We start from the raw sequence: 16675 nt of genomic DNA on the forward strand, positions 1-16675 counted from the left end.
TGGTGGATAAAATTCTAGATCTTTTTTGAAGTGACTATTGTATTAAAATCAATTCTTGTTCATGACAGGTTTGATAGAATTATTTTAGTTCTATTCCTTTTGCTTTGGTTTCCAGGAAGAAGGAAGCGTTTTAAGATGAATGTATTAATCTAAGCTGGCAAAGTCAAATGCTTTCATATAAAAATACTTGGGAAGCAAAAATAGTTTTTGATGTGATTTAGAGAAAATCTGACACCAAATTCCCGATTTACTTTCACGATAATAATATCTCAATTAAAGATCTTCATAATCTGAACACTGACCAATTACTCTATTTCCATCCAAATCATTTATATGCTAGCTAGCATAAAAAAACATATTTTATTAAATACGAAAGCAGTTTATCTATAACAGAAATACAAGGAAATATACAATTTCCATTCAGCTAATTATTCTCATATCTTTGAAAAATGAAAGCATTTAAGGCCAACATAGATGGTAAGTTACTCATAAAACAATATCACTATCTTAATAGTTTGTCCCACCCCATGGTATCTTTCGATAACTCACAATACTGTTGAGATAAAAATGTTGAACATTCACTCAATAACCTGCTTTCCAAAACCAAATCAACGGATTCATCATTCAATCTTTCCCGGCTAAACTCTAAAACTTTGGTTATATAAGTTAACCAACCTTTAGCATTAATCATTTTGTTAGTTTTGTCTGCTTCACTAAATGTCACACTCATATAGTCGTCTTTTGTAAATGCCAAACTATTTGGAATTAACACCAGTTTACCATCACTGCAGGTTGATTTGCCAGGATTCCATGGTTCAGGATTGATATTGAAATCTAGCAAATCAGATACATAGTTTAACTGATACTGATCGGATTTTTTGCTGCGGGAAATCAAGATAAGATGGGGTCGATATAATTCTCCAACACAACCACAATTTGTGATATGGGATCTTGCAATACCAAACCAATATTTTCGAGATCTCAAATGCTTTGGCAATGATTTTGATGGAATCTCCACCAAATTTGTACCACCACGCAATTTACCAGCATTTTCATTAGATTTGTCATTAAAATCGGGACCACTTATTTTCTGACAATCCCCGTTATCAATATTACATCTGAGTATTCTCAAGGGGAAATTATAAACAAAATTGAGATTGTTACCATCCATGAATGGTGCCCAATTCTTTTCTTTTTCTCTTGGAGCATAATTTTCAATTGACAAACGAATAATACGATGTGGGTCATGTAATGGTCTATAAATATGCATTGCTCTCTTCCAATCTACTTCTGTGCTTAAAGAGTTGAATGCAATTAATGGCTCTTGAATTCGTACACCATTTTCATTAGAATATTCATGCAAAATTACTCTTGGATCTTCTGCACCCAATATCACCTTCTCATCTTCTTTACCTTCATCAATATCATGAGGCAATATAGTAGGGAATTCAAGTTCAGAAAAAGGAAATTTCTTGCCAGTTAATTCAACCCAATTTTTATCAAACACTTGTCCAGCCAACACAGAAATTGTTGGATTGTTTCGTGTACCTTTTTTGGAATAGGCGATTCTATTAACCATAAAGTAAACACCATATTTGTCCAACCAAACTGCAGACCCACAAAACTTGTACCATTTTCTCTCTAAAATACTTTCTTCAACTTCATTTTCATTATCTTGAAAGAATAAATCATAAATCTTATTTGAAGAACGGAGTTGGTTTAATTTACCTCTAAAGAATTTCAAGTCTCCTGGTTTGTTCAAATTTACAGCTTGACTTACTTGAAGGTTTATATCTTGGTCATAAACAATAGTATCACATTTCAAATTCTTTGTGGCAACTTGATTTTTAAACGTGTAACCTGAAACTTTTATTGGTGTGTAGTCTACCTGGCCCTGTTGCTGTGTTGCGGTGATGGGATCAATACTAAGTGTGTTAGCTGTGTTGTCATGACTTAGCTCAATGGTAAGTGAGTTAATAAAACAGTAAAGAATATTCAAATTTAGTAATGCAATTAAACATTGTAAACAAAAGGATACTTTATTTGCACCAGAATATCCTTTGATGGGAAATCTTTTGAAAAACACTAATGATATTGGAGAAATCAATATTAGGAGTGCTAGATAAAATGCTAAATCAGACTCAAACATTTCCAGATCTTTAATAAAAGTATATCTTATTATATGTGGATAAATTTCTATTAAAAAAATAAAGAAAAAGTCAAAAAAAAAAATTGGGATAATAAAACCAAAAAAAAAAAAGAGAAGGGAAAACCATATTACAATCAACACTGAGATTTAAACCATAAAGGAAATGTTAAATGCTTAATGTTTAATGTTGAATGAGATTGTGAATACAAGAGTAAATTGAACAACGTTTTCAGTTCTTTGTTGGTTATGTAACTTTTTTTTTTTATTACCTTGTTGTCTTATTGTTTAAAGATTATAACCAGATTTGATTATTGATATCCTTAAGGATTAATACTTATAACTCAACTAAAAACGCGTCAACACTAATTATATGGCTAAAAAGTGGTAAACTGTTGTTACTACTATGTGTACCTTGCGCCTCATTCTCTTACATATATATTAATACTAAATCTATTTCATGTTTTTTAGTTTAGTTTTGCTTGTGTCCTTTTCTTTGAAACCCGACTTTAATTTTTTCATTTTTGGTTCATACACACACACACAAGCAATTTTAACTGGTTATTCCAGTTTCATTCGAAAACAATGGTCGTTGCTACATCAACTCTCCTCCTCCTGCTGTATTTGAACCTCTTTTTAATATCCGTTTTACGAATAATTATTCTATATCAAATACTGAATGTCTAATATAAAGCCCTACATTGATAAACAATGTAAAAACCCAATGACTTCTGCACCTTCAGTATCTAGGCACAAAAAACATAATACCTGCATATATGTTTAGATTTTAAAACTAAAGTTCACTCTTGTGACACAAAATGAGTTTTCTTTTGAAAGAGAGTTGCTATCGAAGCTCCAAGCCAATGGATACATTGATCCTACCAGAGTAGAAGGCGGAACTCATTGGATTTGTGATTTATTTTCATGAAGTGCTGGCAGTGCAATGCTTTATACGCTACACAATAACAGTTGTCTCGGACCAAGCACGAGTAAAACTACTATCTAATCCACTCACACGGCTGTGCCGTACATTACCTCTTTCCATTCCAATAATTTGTTGATAAATACCATTGGTTTACCAATTATTTTGGGTATACTTCTTTTTGCTGTTGCGTTTGTCTTGCTTAATTCCAAATGACCTTGTAAATGTCCAATCAATCGAGTTAATATCGCATTACCATCTTCATCCTCACCTATATCATCTAGAAACTTGTTTTGGTGATTATAGTAATACCATGCCGTCAACCAGAGCACCTTGTTAAACATCGGGAATCTGAACTTTGTTGGAACTTTTGTCGCTCTTTCAATTTCATTAATTTTCAATTGCATTACCATATCTCTTATAGTCAAGTAATTACCTCCTATCACAATTGAATCTTGTGGTGTGTGTACAGCATGTATCCAACCACTGGGGATGATAAAAAGATCACCAGGCTTTAGGTTGACCTTAAACCCATCATTTGGCTTGATCTTCTTTTTATTCTTTGTTATTGTATATTCAGGATACCAAATAAAGTTTTGCGAAGGCTCTAGGCACCAAGATTTATACAATTCCAAATTATTGTCTGTTGGTGGGAAAAACAAAAATGTCTTGGCCCCACTTAATACTGTGTAGTATACCGAAGTGCCACCAAAATCAATATGGAAATCAGTGAATGAATTCTTCACAGACATGAGACAGTATTTGGTGACTTTACTTCTCTTTTGTTCATCCTCTTCAATCCACACTCGATCCACTACATCCATGTCTCGAACACACTTGGGTCGTGTGAAGTTAGCTCCAAATTTTGCAACATCAGATATCTCCAACGATATCACATTTCTAATTCTATCGCGTTTCTCTTCACTAGTCTTGAAATATTCTCGCCATTGCTTCAATCTCCAAGGTGGAGATATACCTTGCTGTGATATCACATCCATCACTTCCAATGGTGTATCTTCTCCGCAACAATCCGTGATATAATCAATTGTAATTTCCTTTTTGTCAACGGGGAATTGCATTCCATTTTGGGTCAAGTTTGCTTGTGGGATAAGAATTGGTTTCTCCATGTGTGTGTCTAATGCATACGTTTTCGTAAGCTTATCAGTCACATTAAGATTTGTTTCTCCCTTAAAGTTCAAAAAATTGTGTAAATGGAAATGGTTTGACTTGTCAATTGCAAATGTATCTCCTTCATTCAAAGATTGATAGTCAATAGATACCCGAGCACGTTTGGATTTTCTTTTATATGTGGATTCTCCATATTTAGGTACACATTCGGGACAATGGTAGATAACTATCTGATTTATTTCTTCAGTAGGAAGGTTCAAACAATGGACATGGTACCATATTTTGCATTTGGAACACTGAACCCACGAAGTTTTGTCTTCTTCTTTCTCAGTGGTATGGCTGTGTGCTCTACACAAGGGACATGACTCAGAATTAATTGGCATTATTGAGTTTGGTGGTAAAGTATTCTATGGTGTAATTTCAAAGGAAGATGAAAATATCATCAGTTTTGGATGTTGCTCGATTGTTTTGATATTTTTTTTTCTTTCTGGCACGTCTAGTTCGTGTTTCTGGAGAAACACTATTGAGCCCGTTTTTAGTGAAGGTCCGTGAATAACCGCAGACTTCGTACGACCATAAGCTTTTTTTCAAACCAAATCAGCTAGCGCAAGACTTGGCTATTGAACAAAGTATAAATTAGCCTCTGATTCAAATAATATAATCTACATTAGATAAGACTAAAAGAAAAGGGTATGTTTTAGATTAATGATTTCTTCAAAAGATTTCCAGAACATATATTATCTACAAGATCATTTTTAATATTCGAAATAATTTAAAGAATTAGAAAATATAATAATACAAATATAAAACGTCATAATACAGAGCAAAACAGTAAGCAAAAGCGAACAATATCAAAAACTATTAGGATACATGATTTAAAGGGCCACCACTCGCTTAACAATAGCATGGTTGTTGGACACACACGGGAGACTATACCAAATTCAATACACCTCATAACATGAAAACCACAGAAATAGCCAAAAGTACAAATACTATTACAGTTCTAGTTAATGGCACCACAGATCCACTCTTAACAACTAAACTTGAAACATTAGACCCTTCAATATGGGAGTTATAAGTTCGATTACTGACAAAGTCAATACCCCGTATATCCAGTTTGGAAGTATTTGACTTAGGAATAAATGAAAAATCAGTATAATCAGTTTCAAAAACAGTTGAATTTCCAACAATCAGCAAATGGGCAAAAAAAGAGGTTGAAATATCAGTGGTATTATCTTTTGAATCAAAGCTACGAGTGAAGTCATCAGTTGTCGTACTGGTAGTTTTTGATGAAAAAAAATCTTCAAAATGAGAGTCAGCTACGGTATAGCCTGTACCTTGTTGAGTTCCTTGCTGAGTGGAAACATCCTGTCGAAGATAAGATCCTTGTTGAACTCCCTGTTGAGTGTAAGTTCCTTGTTGAGTTGAAGCACTTTGTTGAGTTGAGGCACCTCCCTGATGGTGGGTATTAGCAGCTGCAATGGAATAATTGTAATCACCAGTAGTTTGACCAATTTGAACCTCATCACTCTTTACAATTAACTTCCAAGAATAATCAACCAGCGTGGCCTTAGAACCAGTATTATCATAATTCAGTGTTAAAAGAACAAAATTCACTGTAAAATCATCATCAACGTCACCATAGTTACTGACACCTGATGTTTCCTCAGAAATACGAATTGAATGTGCTATATCGGAATCAGTACTAGTAATAATGACATCTTCATTTTGTCTAAATTCAGGTTCAATGCCATTTTGGGTCTCATTGACAGCAATACTGGAAGTAACAGAAGTTTTATTTAGCAGTTCACCATCCGGTAACTCTATTATTAAGGGTGCATCCAGTTCAGGAAATTCACTGGGAACAATTCTAATTGGTCCACCAGAAGTTTTGCTATCCAAAGTAGAAACATACTCAAATTGATCAACACTTGATTCCACACGCAGCAAAATAGCAGTCAAACTAGTTGGAGACTTCATAGATTGAGTAGTCACTAGAGACCTAGAATCAAGAACTGCAGACTCTGAAATATAATCTGATTCAATTGGGTCAATACTGGCCAATGACTGACTTATTATGAACATACTGTCATCAGAAAGATCTGAACCGAGACCAGTCGTGGGATTGAACACACCAGTATTAGTACCGTCCAGTAAATATGTAAACTCATTCTCCACTACAACAGACTGATAGATAGACAGAGAAGTTGCAAGTGGTATGGGGTCTGTATCATCTGTATTGATAGTCTCTGGCAAATGTGTTTTCAGAGTTTGATAAATAGAAACTGAACTTAGCTCTTGTGGAAAGGTTGTTACAGTGGTTTGATAAGAATCAGACTCACCAACAATACCAGATTCAGTTATAATAGAACCATCTGCATTGGTAACTAACCAAGTTTTTGTAAATTGTATTGTATTAGCAGCCCATGCCCAATTGCGATCGTTTGGTGGGAAAGTCGTCACAGTAGTGTGATATGACCCAGATTCTTCAATTAACCCCGATTCAGTTACAACAGAGCCATTATTATTGGTAACTTCCCAAGTTTTAGTGTATTTAGTATGACCTTCCAATTGGTAAGAATCTTGAGGAAACGTAGTTACTGTTGTCTCATATTCACCAGATATAAGAATAATTCCAGATTCAGTTATGATAGAGCCTTGTATATCAGTAACTTCCCACATAATTGTCATCTCGCTCCTGGTATCTTTAGTGGGCTCTGAATTAAATGAGACAGGCGTATCGCTTTGAATCAAAGGAGGTGGTAGACCAGAAAACAGCTCCCTGGGGAATGAAAACGTACTCCACTCGCTGGTTTCAATAGAAGTCTTAGAACTTTCAAATTTCTGAGATGTCTCAACAATACTCAGTGACTCAACAGTGTCAAACGTCTCAGCAATATGAAATGACTCAGCAGTTTCAAACCTCTCAGCGGAGCCAAACGCCTCAATGGTGTCGAACGTCTCAAACGTCTCAAAGCCAATACCATAATAACTGGAATAGTCAGCTTCAATTGAAAAGTCCGAAGAAACAACACAGAATTCATCAGTACACAACTTGTCCACTTCATTAGATACTTCATCAGACATCAAAAGCTCGCTGGAAATCGGTTCTCTGTCGACAATGACTTCACTTGAATAGATTTCATTTTTCAGGGATGAATTTGTAAAATAAGTAACTTTAGGGGGTAACACTGGTATGAGAGTACTTTCAATAAGAATTTGAGTTTCAGTTTTCGTTGGAAAAAGTAACCCAAGTGACGTGGTTTCCGAAACTAGAGGCTTTACCGTAGAAAAGGTTCCAGAAGGCAACAAAGTTTCTGTGATTTGAACTAACGATATCGTAGTCAGGACACCAGTTTCAGTTGACTGTATAGGAGTAACTTTATTAGTACTACTGCTGGACCTAAAGCTTGATACAGTTGGGAGCCATTGGGCCTCCAAAACAGGGGTCACAGGATACTCTACCGTATTGATTGGTAATGTCGTTATTATTGCCATAGCACTCACCCATTCAAAGTTTTTATTAGTAGCAACATCAAACATCCCAACATATTCTGCATTTCGACCAGAATCATCTGTCGAAATAAAGGTACTTGTAAATTGTGTTGGTTTGGTTCCTGGTATATCTAAAGAGCTAATAAGCTCGATCTTACAAATCGAAGGCAATTGTTTAAGCGGCACACAACCAGAATAAGATAAAGATCCTAAAATAGTGGATGGAATTCCAGCACCCCAATCTGTCACAACTTTAAACAAGCTAGGGTTATAGCCAAGTCCTATGTTAAACTTTTGTTCCAAAAACACGTTTCGCATAACAAGTATACCTGTTGTAGCGTCATAGGTATATGAAGAATACCAATAATTGCCAACGAGCGGGAGTGTCAATCCGATTTTGTTACCATTACCAAATCCGTAAACATTGAATGTTTGAGTAGCGGAAAACGAATCCACTATAATGGAAGACGTATCATCTGCTAAATAGAAGTTTTGTGTTCTATAAACTGGTAATAAAGAATTGGATATATAAATAGTTGAATTGTTTGTCGCAATAAAACAACCAGTACCGTTAATTTGAGTTCTTTGTTGGTACACTTGATTACTCAATTTGATTTGACCATTGTTAACAATGGTTCCCAAAGGCAATCCAAGTGAAACTACACCACTGGTTCTTTGATCCTGATGAAAACTCAAAAGTCCATCATTTGTCCAATTGGATGCACTAATATCCATTGTATTCGGAAACGTACCAGATGCTGAAAAAAACATTTTGCCAGTATTTCGAAATGTCAGAGTGGCAATCCTATAAGTGGCAGATGTGAATGAAGCACGGGAGTCAAATATGATATTCCCCTGGTTGTGAAAAACACCAAAAAATGAAACAAAGGCCACTTGAAGTGCCAAAATAGGCGACGTCAGGGAAACAAAAAAACTGGCATGGGGTTCAACTGTTAAACTACCCAAAAAAGTGGAGATAGAATTGTCGACAATGGACCAAAAGACACCTGATTTGATAGTAATATCTTGCATGTCAAAATTTAATTTACCACGATCTATTTTATTTTCCTTTATTTCAAGAGCCAGAAATATAGGTAGCAAACAAATGATAAATACTATAACCTTTAAAAACGGAAACATGTCTTTGAAAATAGTATAGAATTGGTTGATATAGTTAATATCAGTTTCAAAAAACCTAAAAAAAAAACGCTGGATCCCAATATTTCTTTGAGTTATACCTTGATTATCAAATCCTCAGTATTTAAATAGAAATGCATTTCATTCATGTAGTTGGTGTTTCAAATGTCATGTTGTAAATTATAAGACACCTACCAGGAAATTATTCATCAAAAAGGGGGTTGCATAATTTGCTTGTCAATTTTCAACTCAAATTGCAGATAAACCATCCTCCATTGGCGTATTAGCTTTAAGGAGATTCAATGTTACGTTTCAAAAAAATATTCCAATGTTGTTAGCCAAGGATTATTGAATACATTTCTTAGTCAATCATTCCTTTTTGAGTTAAGATATTAGATGAATCATTGAAATAATAAATCAATTTGGTTAAAAAAGAGAAAAAAAAATAATAATAAATCCAAAAAAGAGAATAAAAATATCATACGTTAAAGAGGAATAAAAATTTGCACTTAGAAATCAATATTATCAAAAATACAACATTGGAAGTCAAAACATTTTCATTTACTTTATGAAAAACAGGCGTTGGTTGAAAAAAACCAATACTCAATTATTGTCATCTTTATCTATAATCATGTTGCATATCGACTCTAACTTGATATTGATTAATTAAGCATCAAAGTTTACCAATTAAGACTTGTACAAAACAACAACCCCCTACGCAATTACACTATTACAAGTACGCCTCATTCTTCCAAAAAAAAACAGATTATCAAATACAACTTTATTCTGCAATCAAAAACAATTATAAAATACAATTGGAACTTTGTAAAAAACCTATACACATATATAATTTATAAACAAGCATATAATAATAATGGGCAAGGTTGAGATTAGGATTCTTCTTCGCCTAATTCAAAATAACTAATGTCTTGATTAGCGTCTTGCAATGAGCCAAGATCACCTGGCGTGAGTAACAAACTTCTTGGAGAACCGGGAACTGACATTGGTCTAGTGATTTTCATCTTTGACTCGACTACTTTCTCACCAACATAATCAGGATAAGCTCTTTTAAGTGCCAACAAACGAGCCTTGGAATATTCCGAATGAACTGATCTCCAATCCAAAAGAACACTCAATCTCTCAGTTCTATTTCTTTGGTTGATTCTTTGTCTTCTGGATTTCGCACAGAAATCAAACATGTAATCAGTCAATTGATTGATAGATTCATCGACAGACTTCATTCTTCTGTCAACAATGTAAATACCATAATCGGTTGGGTTTTCAACCAAATCATTCATGTAGCACCCAAATCCAGATAAATTGGTGGTGATAGAAGGTATACCCATGACAGTACACTCAGCTGGAGTGTAACCCCAAGGTTCATAGTAGGACGGGAACACACCCAAATGGCACCCTCTAACAAATTCATCGTAATCTAATGATAAAATAGGGTTGTTAGCATTCAAGAATTCTGGATGGAAAATAATCTTTACTCTATCCTCTGGTTTGTTAAATAACTGGACTCTTCTGATATGGTTCAAGACTGGATCAGTACTGTCGTCAACCATGTTGTGGGTGACGATTGGTGGCAAACCGTCTCTCTTCAATGCAAATATACGTCTTTTCAACAAAACTCTGTCAGCTGGTTTAATCAACTCATCAATAGTTGGCACTTCATCGTTTCCTTGATGGTCAGCATTAGGATATCTAGCACAATATTCAAATAATCTTTCACCAACTTTCTTTTGTACTTCTCCAATGGTTGACTCCAATTGTTTAACAACAGCTTGACCTTTCAAAGTCTCAACGGTGTAAGATTGAGTTTTTCCTGGCATAATAATGAAAGCCACAACTGTGGTTTTGGAACCTGCCTCTTTCAACTTATGATTCAATCTAGCCAAGGATTCAATAAAGAAATCACACCCCTTATTTCTAAACTCATATCTACCAGCAATGAAGAAATATAAAGTATTATCTAAATCAAAATCGTAGTTACCATAGAAATGTCCTTTGACAAATTCGTTAATCTTGGCCTTTTTAATGGCATGCAAATTTTGGAACTCGTGAACCGCTTGGAATTTCACGACATTCAACCCATTGGGCAAAACCCCGTCTGGTTTTCTTTTCAACAAATGCTCTGCCTCATAGGCAGTAATATCGGAAACGGTGGTGAAGACATCAGCCGAATGTGTAGCAGACCTTTCAATACAGTAACGGTGATAAATACCCCTTTTACCAGCTTCAGCATCAACATCAAACTTGTCTAAATTGTTGTAGAAATCGGTACTACCAGCACACAAATATCTTCCCAATAATGTTGCATGGGTGGTGAAAATGGTGGTAACATCAATTCTTCTCTTTCTACATAATGGCAACGCAATACCTGCTAACCATTCATGACATTGACAAATAACAGCACGATCACGGTCATTGTAAACCAACTCACCTAAAAACCAAGCAACCAAATATCCCAACAAAATAGCATCATTGGTTTCCAGGTCATGGTCAGGGGTAGGAATACCTGCAACATTCCATAAATCGGCTTTCCATTCATTCAAATAATGACCAGCTGACCAAATATCAAATAATAACACTCTTGGCGCACCTTCAATTAACCATCTACCATAAAGCCATCTAATACCTTTAGAAGACATAGAATCAAGGGTTTGTTTAATATGAGGGTCGGTAACTGGCAATTCTTCAACTTCAATTTGTGCTGAGTCATAGTGTAAGGGACCCAACAAAGTGTAACGTTCACGATATTCAGCTACAGTGACAGGGGCTTTTGATTTCAAAACGGAGTAAATACCTCCAACTTTATGAGCTACTTCAGTGGCAACTTCAAATAATAAATGATTATCAATATCTCTAGCCATTGTTCTTATCAATTAAATGTGGATAAACTAGTGGGGGGGGGGAAATGAAACAAAACGAAATGAAACGAATGGAAAAGAGAAAGAAACAAATAGTCAAACAAATGAACAGTTAAAGAAAGAAGTAGAAAAAAAAAATATATAAAGTGGGAATGAAAAAGATTAAATAGGATTGAAGAGTTATTTTTTGAAAATTAAATGAAAATTGTTGACTAAATATTATTTTCTATTTTTGGGGGGCAGAAGGGAAAGAAGGAGGGGGCGGAAGTGAGAAAATTACTTCGGCATTGTGTGTGGTGTTGTGTTGTGTTGTGTGTGTGTGGTGTGCCTAATATAATGTTTGAATTTTTTTTCTTTTGTGTGTGTTTCCACGTCGGACTTACTTAAAGAGAGAATTTAAAAATTAAATTAATTAAACATTTAGAAGTGGGGAGAGAGGGAGTGAGGGAGGGGGGAGGAGGAGGAGAGAGTCATTTAGTCGGTGAGTGGGCAAGATTGCCTGCTCGAGACAATTTGTGCAAGGACGGGAAAAAACAAGGAAAGGAACACTAAACTAAGAATTGGGACATGGGGTTACTAAAGCCGAGACAGGCACAGAAATTTGCAAGTATGATGATGAATTTTATGAAACTTAAGGATGCAATGAGCATCATCCACCACCAAGATTATGAATTAAACGAATGATTTTTTTTTTAACAACAATCGAAGTTTAAAAAAAGAAAAATAATAAATTATTCTAGAAAAACAAGGATTAAATCGGACGTTTGTGGTTTTAACTTTGGTTCACCACAGAATTCAATGTTATTTAATCCAATATAATAAATAACATGGGAGAGAAAATACCTCAGCATACAATAGCAAAGCCATAATAGGGTCATGGATATTAGTTGTTGGTCTTTAAACTTTTTCAGAGAAACCGATTAAACCCCAAAATGAGCTGAATTGTACCGAGTCTTGGATAATCTCTTCTCTTGTAGTTGATTTTAATAGTATGTTTATCGGAAAAATTGAAGAAATTCTCTATGCAAATTGGTATCTTGCAAGCAAAACATATTTCTCAGGTGGTGGTTCGTCAACCATGCACAAGCCCTCTCCCTCCCCTACAAAATATTCTGCGTCTCTTCTCCTCCCAGAAGCAACATCTAATGTATATTTTAGTACAATACATTTTCTGGAATATTGTTGTCCATACAATTAGGGTTGTCACAATTTAACAATAGAGTTGGGTTTCCTATTGTTCCATAAACAATGGATCGAACAGATTGAACATGGATGATACGGATTAATGGCATTTGTTCCTTCTCTGTGGAAATTCACCAAATAGAAGAGTTGTAGCACCCTTGTCTGCCAGTTTACTAAGAAAAAGAATAATCTGACGATTTCACCACTATAAAATAGTGCATGTAGACTATATGTGAAGAATGTAATCTTCTTAACTCAAGGCGGAGGAAGGGAGGAGAGCCAGCCAGCCAGCCAGCCAGCACCATCTCTGAATACCAAGACTAAAAAATAAAGTCAATTTATTGCGAGAAATATTTCCGATGCAAGTTTGTTCGTCTCTTTCCCCCTTATGTTCATCATCCAATTGTAATCTCCACAATCTGGTCCACAAGATACTAATACGGCTCTGATAATAGCGCCCATATTACTACTTGATGCCCTACCTTTACATCTTCTACTAATAAACACAGAAAAGAAGTAATTAAAATAGCTTTTATAAATAAACTGGAACATTCGCAAAGACTATTTTTTTTTTCGCTTTCTCTATACGAATATCTAAATGAAACAAACAGTAAATGAGATAACATTATGGCGTGACACGCTCAATTTTAGTCATCAAGACTAATCAAAGTTCAATTCAGCAGTATTTGCAAAACTGTTTCAATCAAGACACCACCTATGGTAAGTCACCAGTACCTATTACTGTTGACATCTATAGATTTTCGATTTATATAGGTTTTTCAGTTACTACATCTTTCATCTTCAGAAGTAGGGGCCTTTTTCTTTTAGCTCGTAATTAATTGGTTGCAAGAAAATAAGGATGCTAGACTAACTATATACATAGATGATTACTCTATACTTCAATCAACTCATCCTCATCCTCTTCGTCTTCGTCTTCACTACTGTTGTCTGGTCCGCTGAAAACAATTCCATTTGCAGCCTTTACGGATTTCCCATTTGGACCCAACCAACCTTCTTCATCATCGTCATCATCAATCTCTATATTCTCAGCATCCAGATCTTCATTCATTTCTATATCCTCTTCTCCTTCGCTATGGTGATTTGGGCCTTTCAAATCTTTACTGACTGTTAAATACGTCAATAAATGATCATTTCTTTTACCAACATTTATCACATCTTTAGCTGTCTTGTTTAAGAATCGAGATAACAACTTCATAGAAGATTGGAATTCAAATTTATTCTGACTAATGTGTCGGCCATGCTGTATCAATAGATTTTTAACCATAATCAAATAGTATTCAATATGTGGAGACTCTTTCTTGGTCAACAATTCACCAATGAAATTCAATACTCGGTTGACGTAAATTACTGGTAAATCTTGACACACTAATTTGATATCTTGTAATGGAATGGACTCAATCACTCGGTGGATCAAGTAATTCTCATTCAAACGGAACGCCATGACCAATGCAACCAAGTATTCTTTCTCTTTAAGAGACTCCAATGTTGCTTCAGGAGTGATATCAACATCCAAATCAAATGGATCAAATATGAGTTCTTGATTAATTGAAAATATTAGTAACCCTTCAGTGGAAGCTGCAGCAAATGCAGCTGTTGTAGGAGAAAACTCAACAGCAGTAACCCTAACTTCTGGTCTAGTTCTACGTTCACTAGGGTCACCACCACGATGTGAACCAGGTAAGCTGTTGTCTACTCTATCTTCCAAATCACTCAATTCACCAGCTCTATCGATTAAATCAGAATTTATACCAGCATCTGTAATCTTGCTACTATTCAAGAATTGTAAAGTACCATCCAAGGACATATTTTCCGAGACAATAAATCTCTTTAATAGCACCTCGTTTTCAATATCATACATGCAAATGGAATTGTTATTACCTGCAGCCAACAAAGTCAATCCATCAAAGGAATAGGCAATGGTACTGAAATATTTCCCTCTGTTTGAATTTTTGGCAATAAATTTGTCTTCCAAGTATCTCCCATTAACAATGTCTTTTCTTCCGTCAATTAAATGCAATTGCTTAGCATCTTCAATGTCAAATATAGTAATATGGCCATCCAATGTCAGCACTGCCAATTCCTTACAATCTGGTCTCATGGTCAAACATAATGCATCACTCTGAATTTCAATAGGTTCTACAGTTTGATTACGACTGAAGATATTCCAAATTCTAATAGTTTTGTCCCATGATGCGGAAGCCAAAATCGAATTCTCTTTACCAAAAGTCAAACAAGATATTGGACCTTCATGACCTGTTAACGAGTCTAACAATTGGCCAGTTTGTACTGACCAAACATATATTTCAAAAGTGTCTTGTGAACCTCCAACAATGACTTCACCACTAGGGTCAACTGCCAAACAGTTAAATTGAACTCTTGAAGTAGCAGTAAAAGTTTTGAAATTTCTGAACCTGATTAAATCCCATGCTCTAATAGTACCATCTAATGAACTTGAGAATAGCACTTGTCCACGTTTGGCAAATTGGACTTGAGTAACAGCAGATGTATGTTCTGTAAATGTCATTAAACAGAATCCTGATCGAACATCCCAAATCTTGATTTTCCCATCATCTGATCCAGTTACTAGACGTGACCCATCAGGAGAATAACACAACGTGTTCATGGAATCAAAATGACCTTGTTGTTTCAATATATAAGACTCCAATTGCCATTCATAAACCAACAATTGTCCTAATTTTGCGGATCCAAAGGCTAACCACTCTCCTGTTTTATTAATATTTACCGTATTAACAGCATTTTGACCCATACTTAACAGTTGAATAAGATTAAAGTCTTCAATTTCATAAAGTCTAAATTCACCGTTTGTAAATCCCACAACTAACAATTTTGATTCTGGGTGGAAACAGGCACATTTCAATTTCCCATCAGCATAGAAAAAGTTCTTTGCAGTAATTCTCCAACTCATTGGTTTATCAGTTTCATCATCATCATCATCATCATCACTTTCTTCATTTTCCGGTTTAGGACGTTCAGTATATTCCCATTTGAATAACGCACCATCTTTACTGACAGTATAAATGATCTCTTGGTCATGACTGAAAAATGCATTTATAACATAATCACGATGTCCAGAAAAAGTCATGGCAACATCCTTTTCGTCACTATTTAAGGAAAAAATTTTAGCAGTCATGTCTTTACTAGTACTTATGAAAAACCTGGAATCCAATGACCATGATATATTCAAAACTTCATCAAAATGACCCAGATAAATTCTATGTCTAACAAACGGAGCAAACTGTCTGTCTTCAGTTAAATCTGGAGTTTTCCATACTTGAATAAACCTATCTATAGCAATGGCAAAATATTTACCACAAGGACTGAATTTAATGTCATTCACTTTAGATTTGAAATTGAAATGATGCAAGACAACACGGGATACAAAATTAACAAGAATTGCTCTACCATCTTCATCTATGGAAATCATTAATGTGTTTTGATTGTTTAAGGCAATGCATTGAACGTTCTTACGATGTTGATAATTGAATGTGAATGATTGAGATTTAATTAAATCAAAGCATGAAACTCTATTCCCCACTGGTGATAATAGTTTGGTTCCATCTTGATTGAACACTAAATTCCCCTTTCGATAAACTGTTCCCAATAAATTAGAAAATTTAAAATCTGATTTCATGTTAGATAATTAATGATCTGTCTAATGAAATGAATGGAATCTAATGGAAACAATATATTGGTATAGATAATTTTTCAAAAAAGGGAAAAAAAAAAAAAAATTGTATTCTTCCTCATCTC

General features: G+C 34.9%; 5 protein-coding genes and 1 pseudogene across 5 annotated transcripts, besides 1 other annotated feature; all 6 read right to left on the reverse strand. All coding sequences in view use genetic code 12, as the record gives it.

Annotated features, from left to right (window-relative positions):
• Positions 1–502: 502 nt before the first annotated feature.
• On the reverse strand, positions 503–2149 carry CD36_25820 (conserved hypothetical protein; the record flags this gene model as incomplete). The annotated part of the gene is made up of 1 exon (XM_002421634.1): positions 503–2149. The coding sequence occupies one exon, from the start codon at positions 2147–2149 to the stop codon at positions 503–505; it is 1647 nt and encodes a 548-aa protein (XP_002421679.1).
• Positions 2150–3157: 1008 nt separating this feature from the next.
• CD36_25830 (JmjC domain-containing histone demethylase, putative) lies at positions 3158–4579 on the reverse strand (the record flags this gene model as incomplete). Its single annotated transcript, XM_002421635.1, has 1 exon — positions 3158–4579. One exon carries the CDS (start codon positions 4577–4579, stop codon positions 3158–3160), a length of 1422 nt encoding a protein of 473 aa, XP_002421680.1.
• A 568-nt stretch (positions 4580–5147) lies between these two features.
• CD36_25840 (Hyr1p homologue, putative) lies at positions 5148–8831 on the reverse strand (the record flags this gene model as incomplete). The annotated part of the gene is made up of 1 exon (XM_002421636.1): positions 5148–8831. One exon carries the CDS (start codon positions 8829–8831, stop codon positions 5148–5150), a length of 3684 nt encoding a protein of 1227 aa, XP_002421681.1.
• An 887-nt stretch (positions 8832–9718) lies between these two features.
• On the reverse strand, positions 9719–11704 carry CD36_25850 (glycogen [starch] synthase, putative; the record flags this gene model as incomplete). The annotated part of the gene is made up of 1 exon (XM_002421637.1): positions 9719–11704. The coding sequence occupies one exon, from the start codon at positions 11702–11704 to the stop codon at positions 9719–9721; it is 1986 nt and encodes a 661-aa protein (XP_002421682.1).
• Positions 11705–12907: 1203 nt separating this feature from the next.
• Positions 12908–13268, reverse strand: CD36_25855 (annotated as a pseudogene).
• Positions 12908–13268: a sequence feature.
• A 507-nt stretch (positions 13269–13775) lies between these two features.
• CD36_25860 (U3 small nucleolar RNA-associated protein, putative) lies at positions 13776–16556 on the reverse strand (the record flags this gene model as incomplete). The annotated part of the gene is made up of 1 exon (XM_002421638.1): positions 13776–16556. The coding sequence occupies one exon, from the start codon at positions 16554–16556 to the stop codon at positions 13776–13778; it is 2781 nt and encodes a 926-aa protein (XP_002421683.1).
• Positions 16557–16675: the final 119 nt, after the last annotated feature.

The sequence above is a fragment of the Candida dubliniensis genome, chromosome R (genome assembly GCF_000026945.1).
Source record: "Candida dubliniensis CD36 chromosome R, complete sequence".
NCBI lineage: Eukaryota > Fungi > Ascomycota > Pichiomycetes > Serinales > Debaryomycetaceae > Candida > Candida dubliniensis.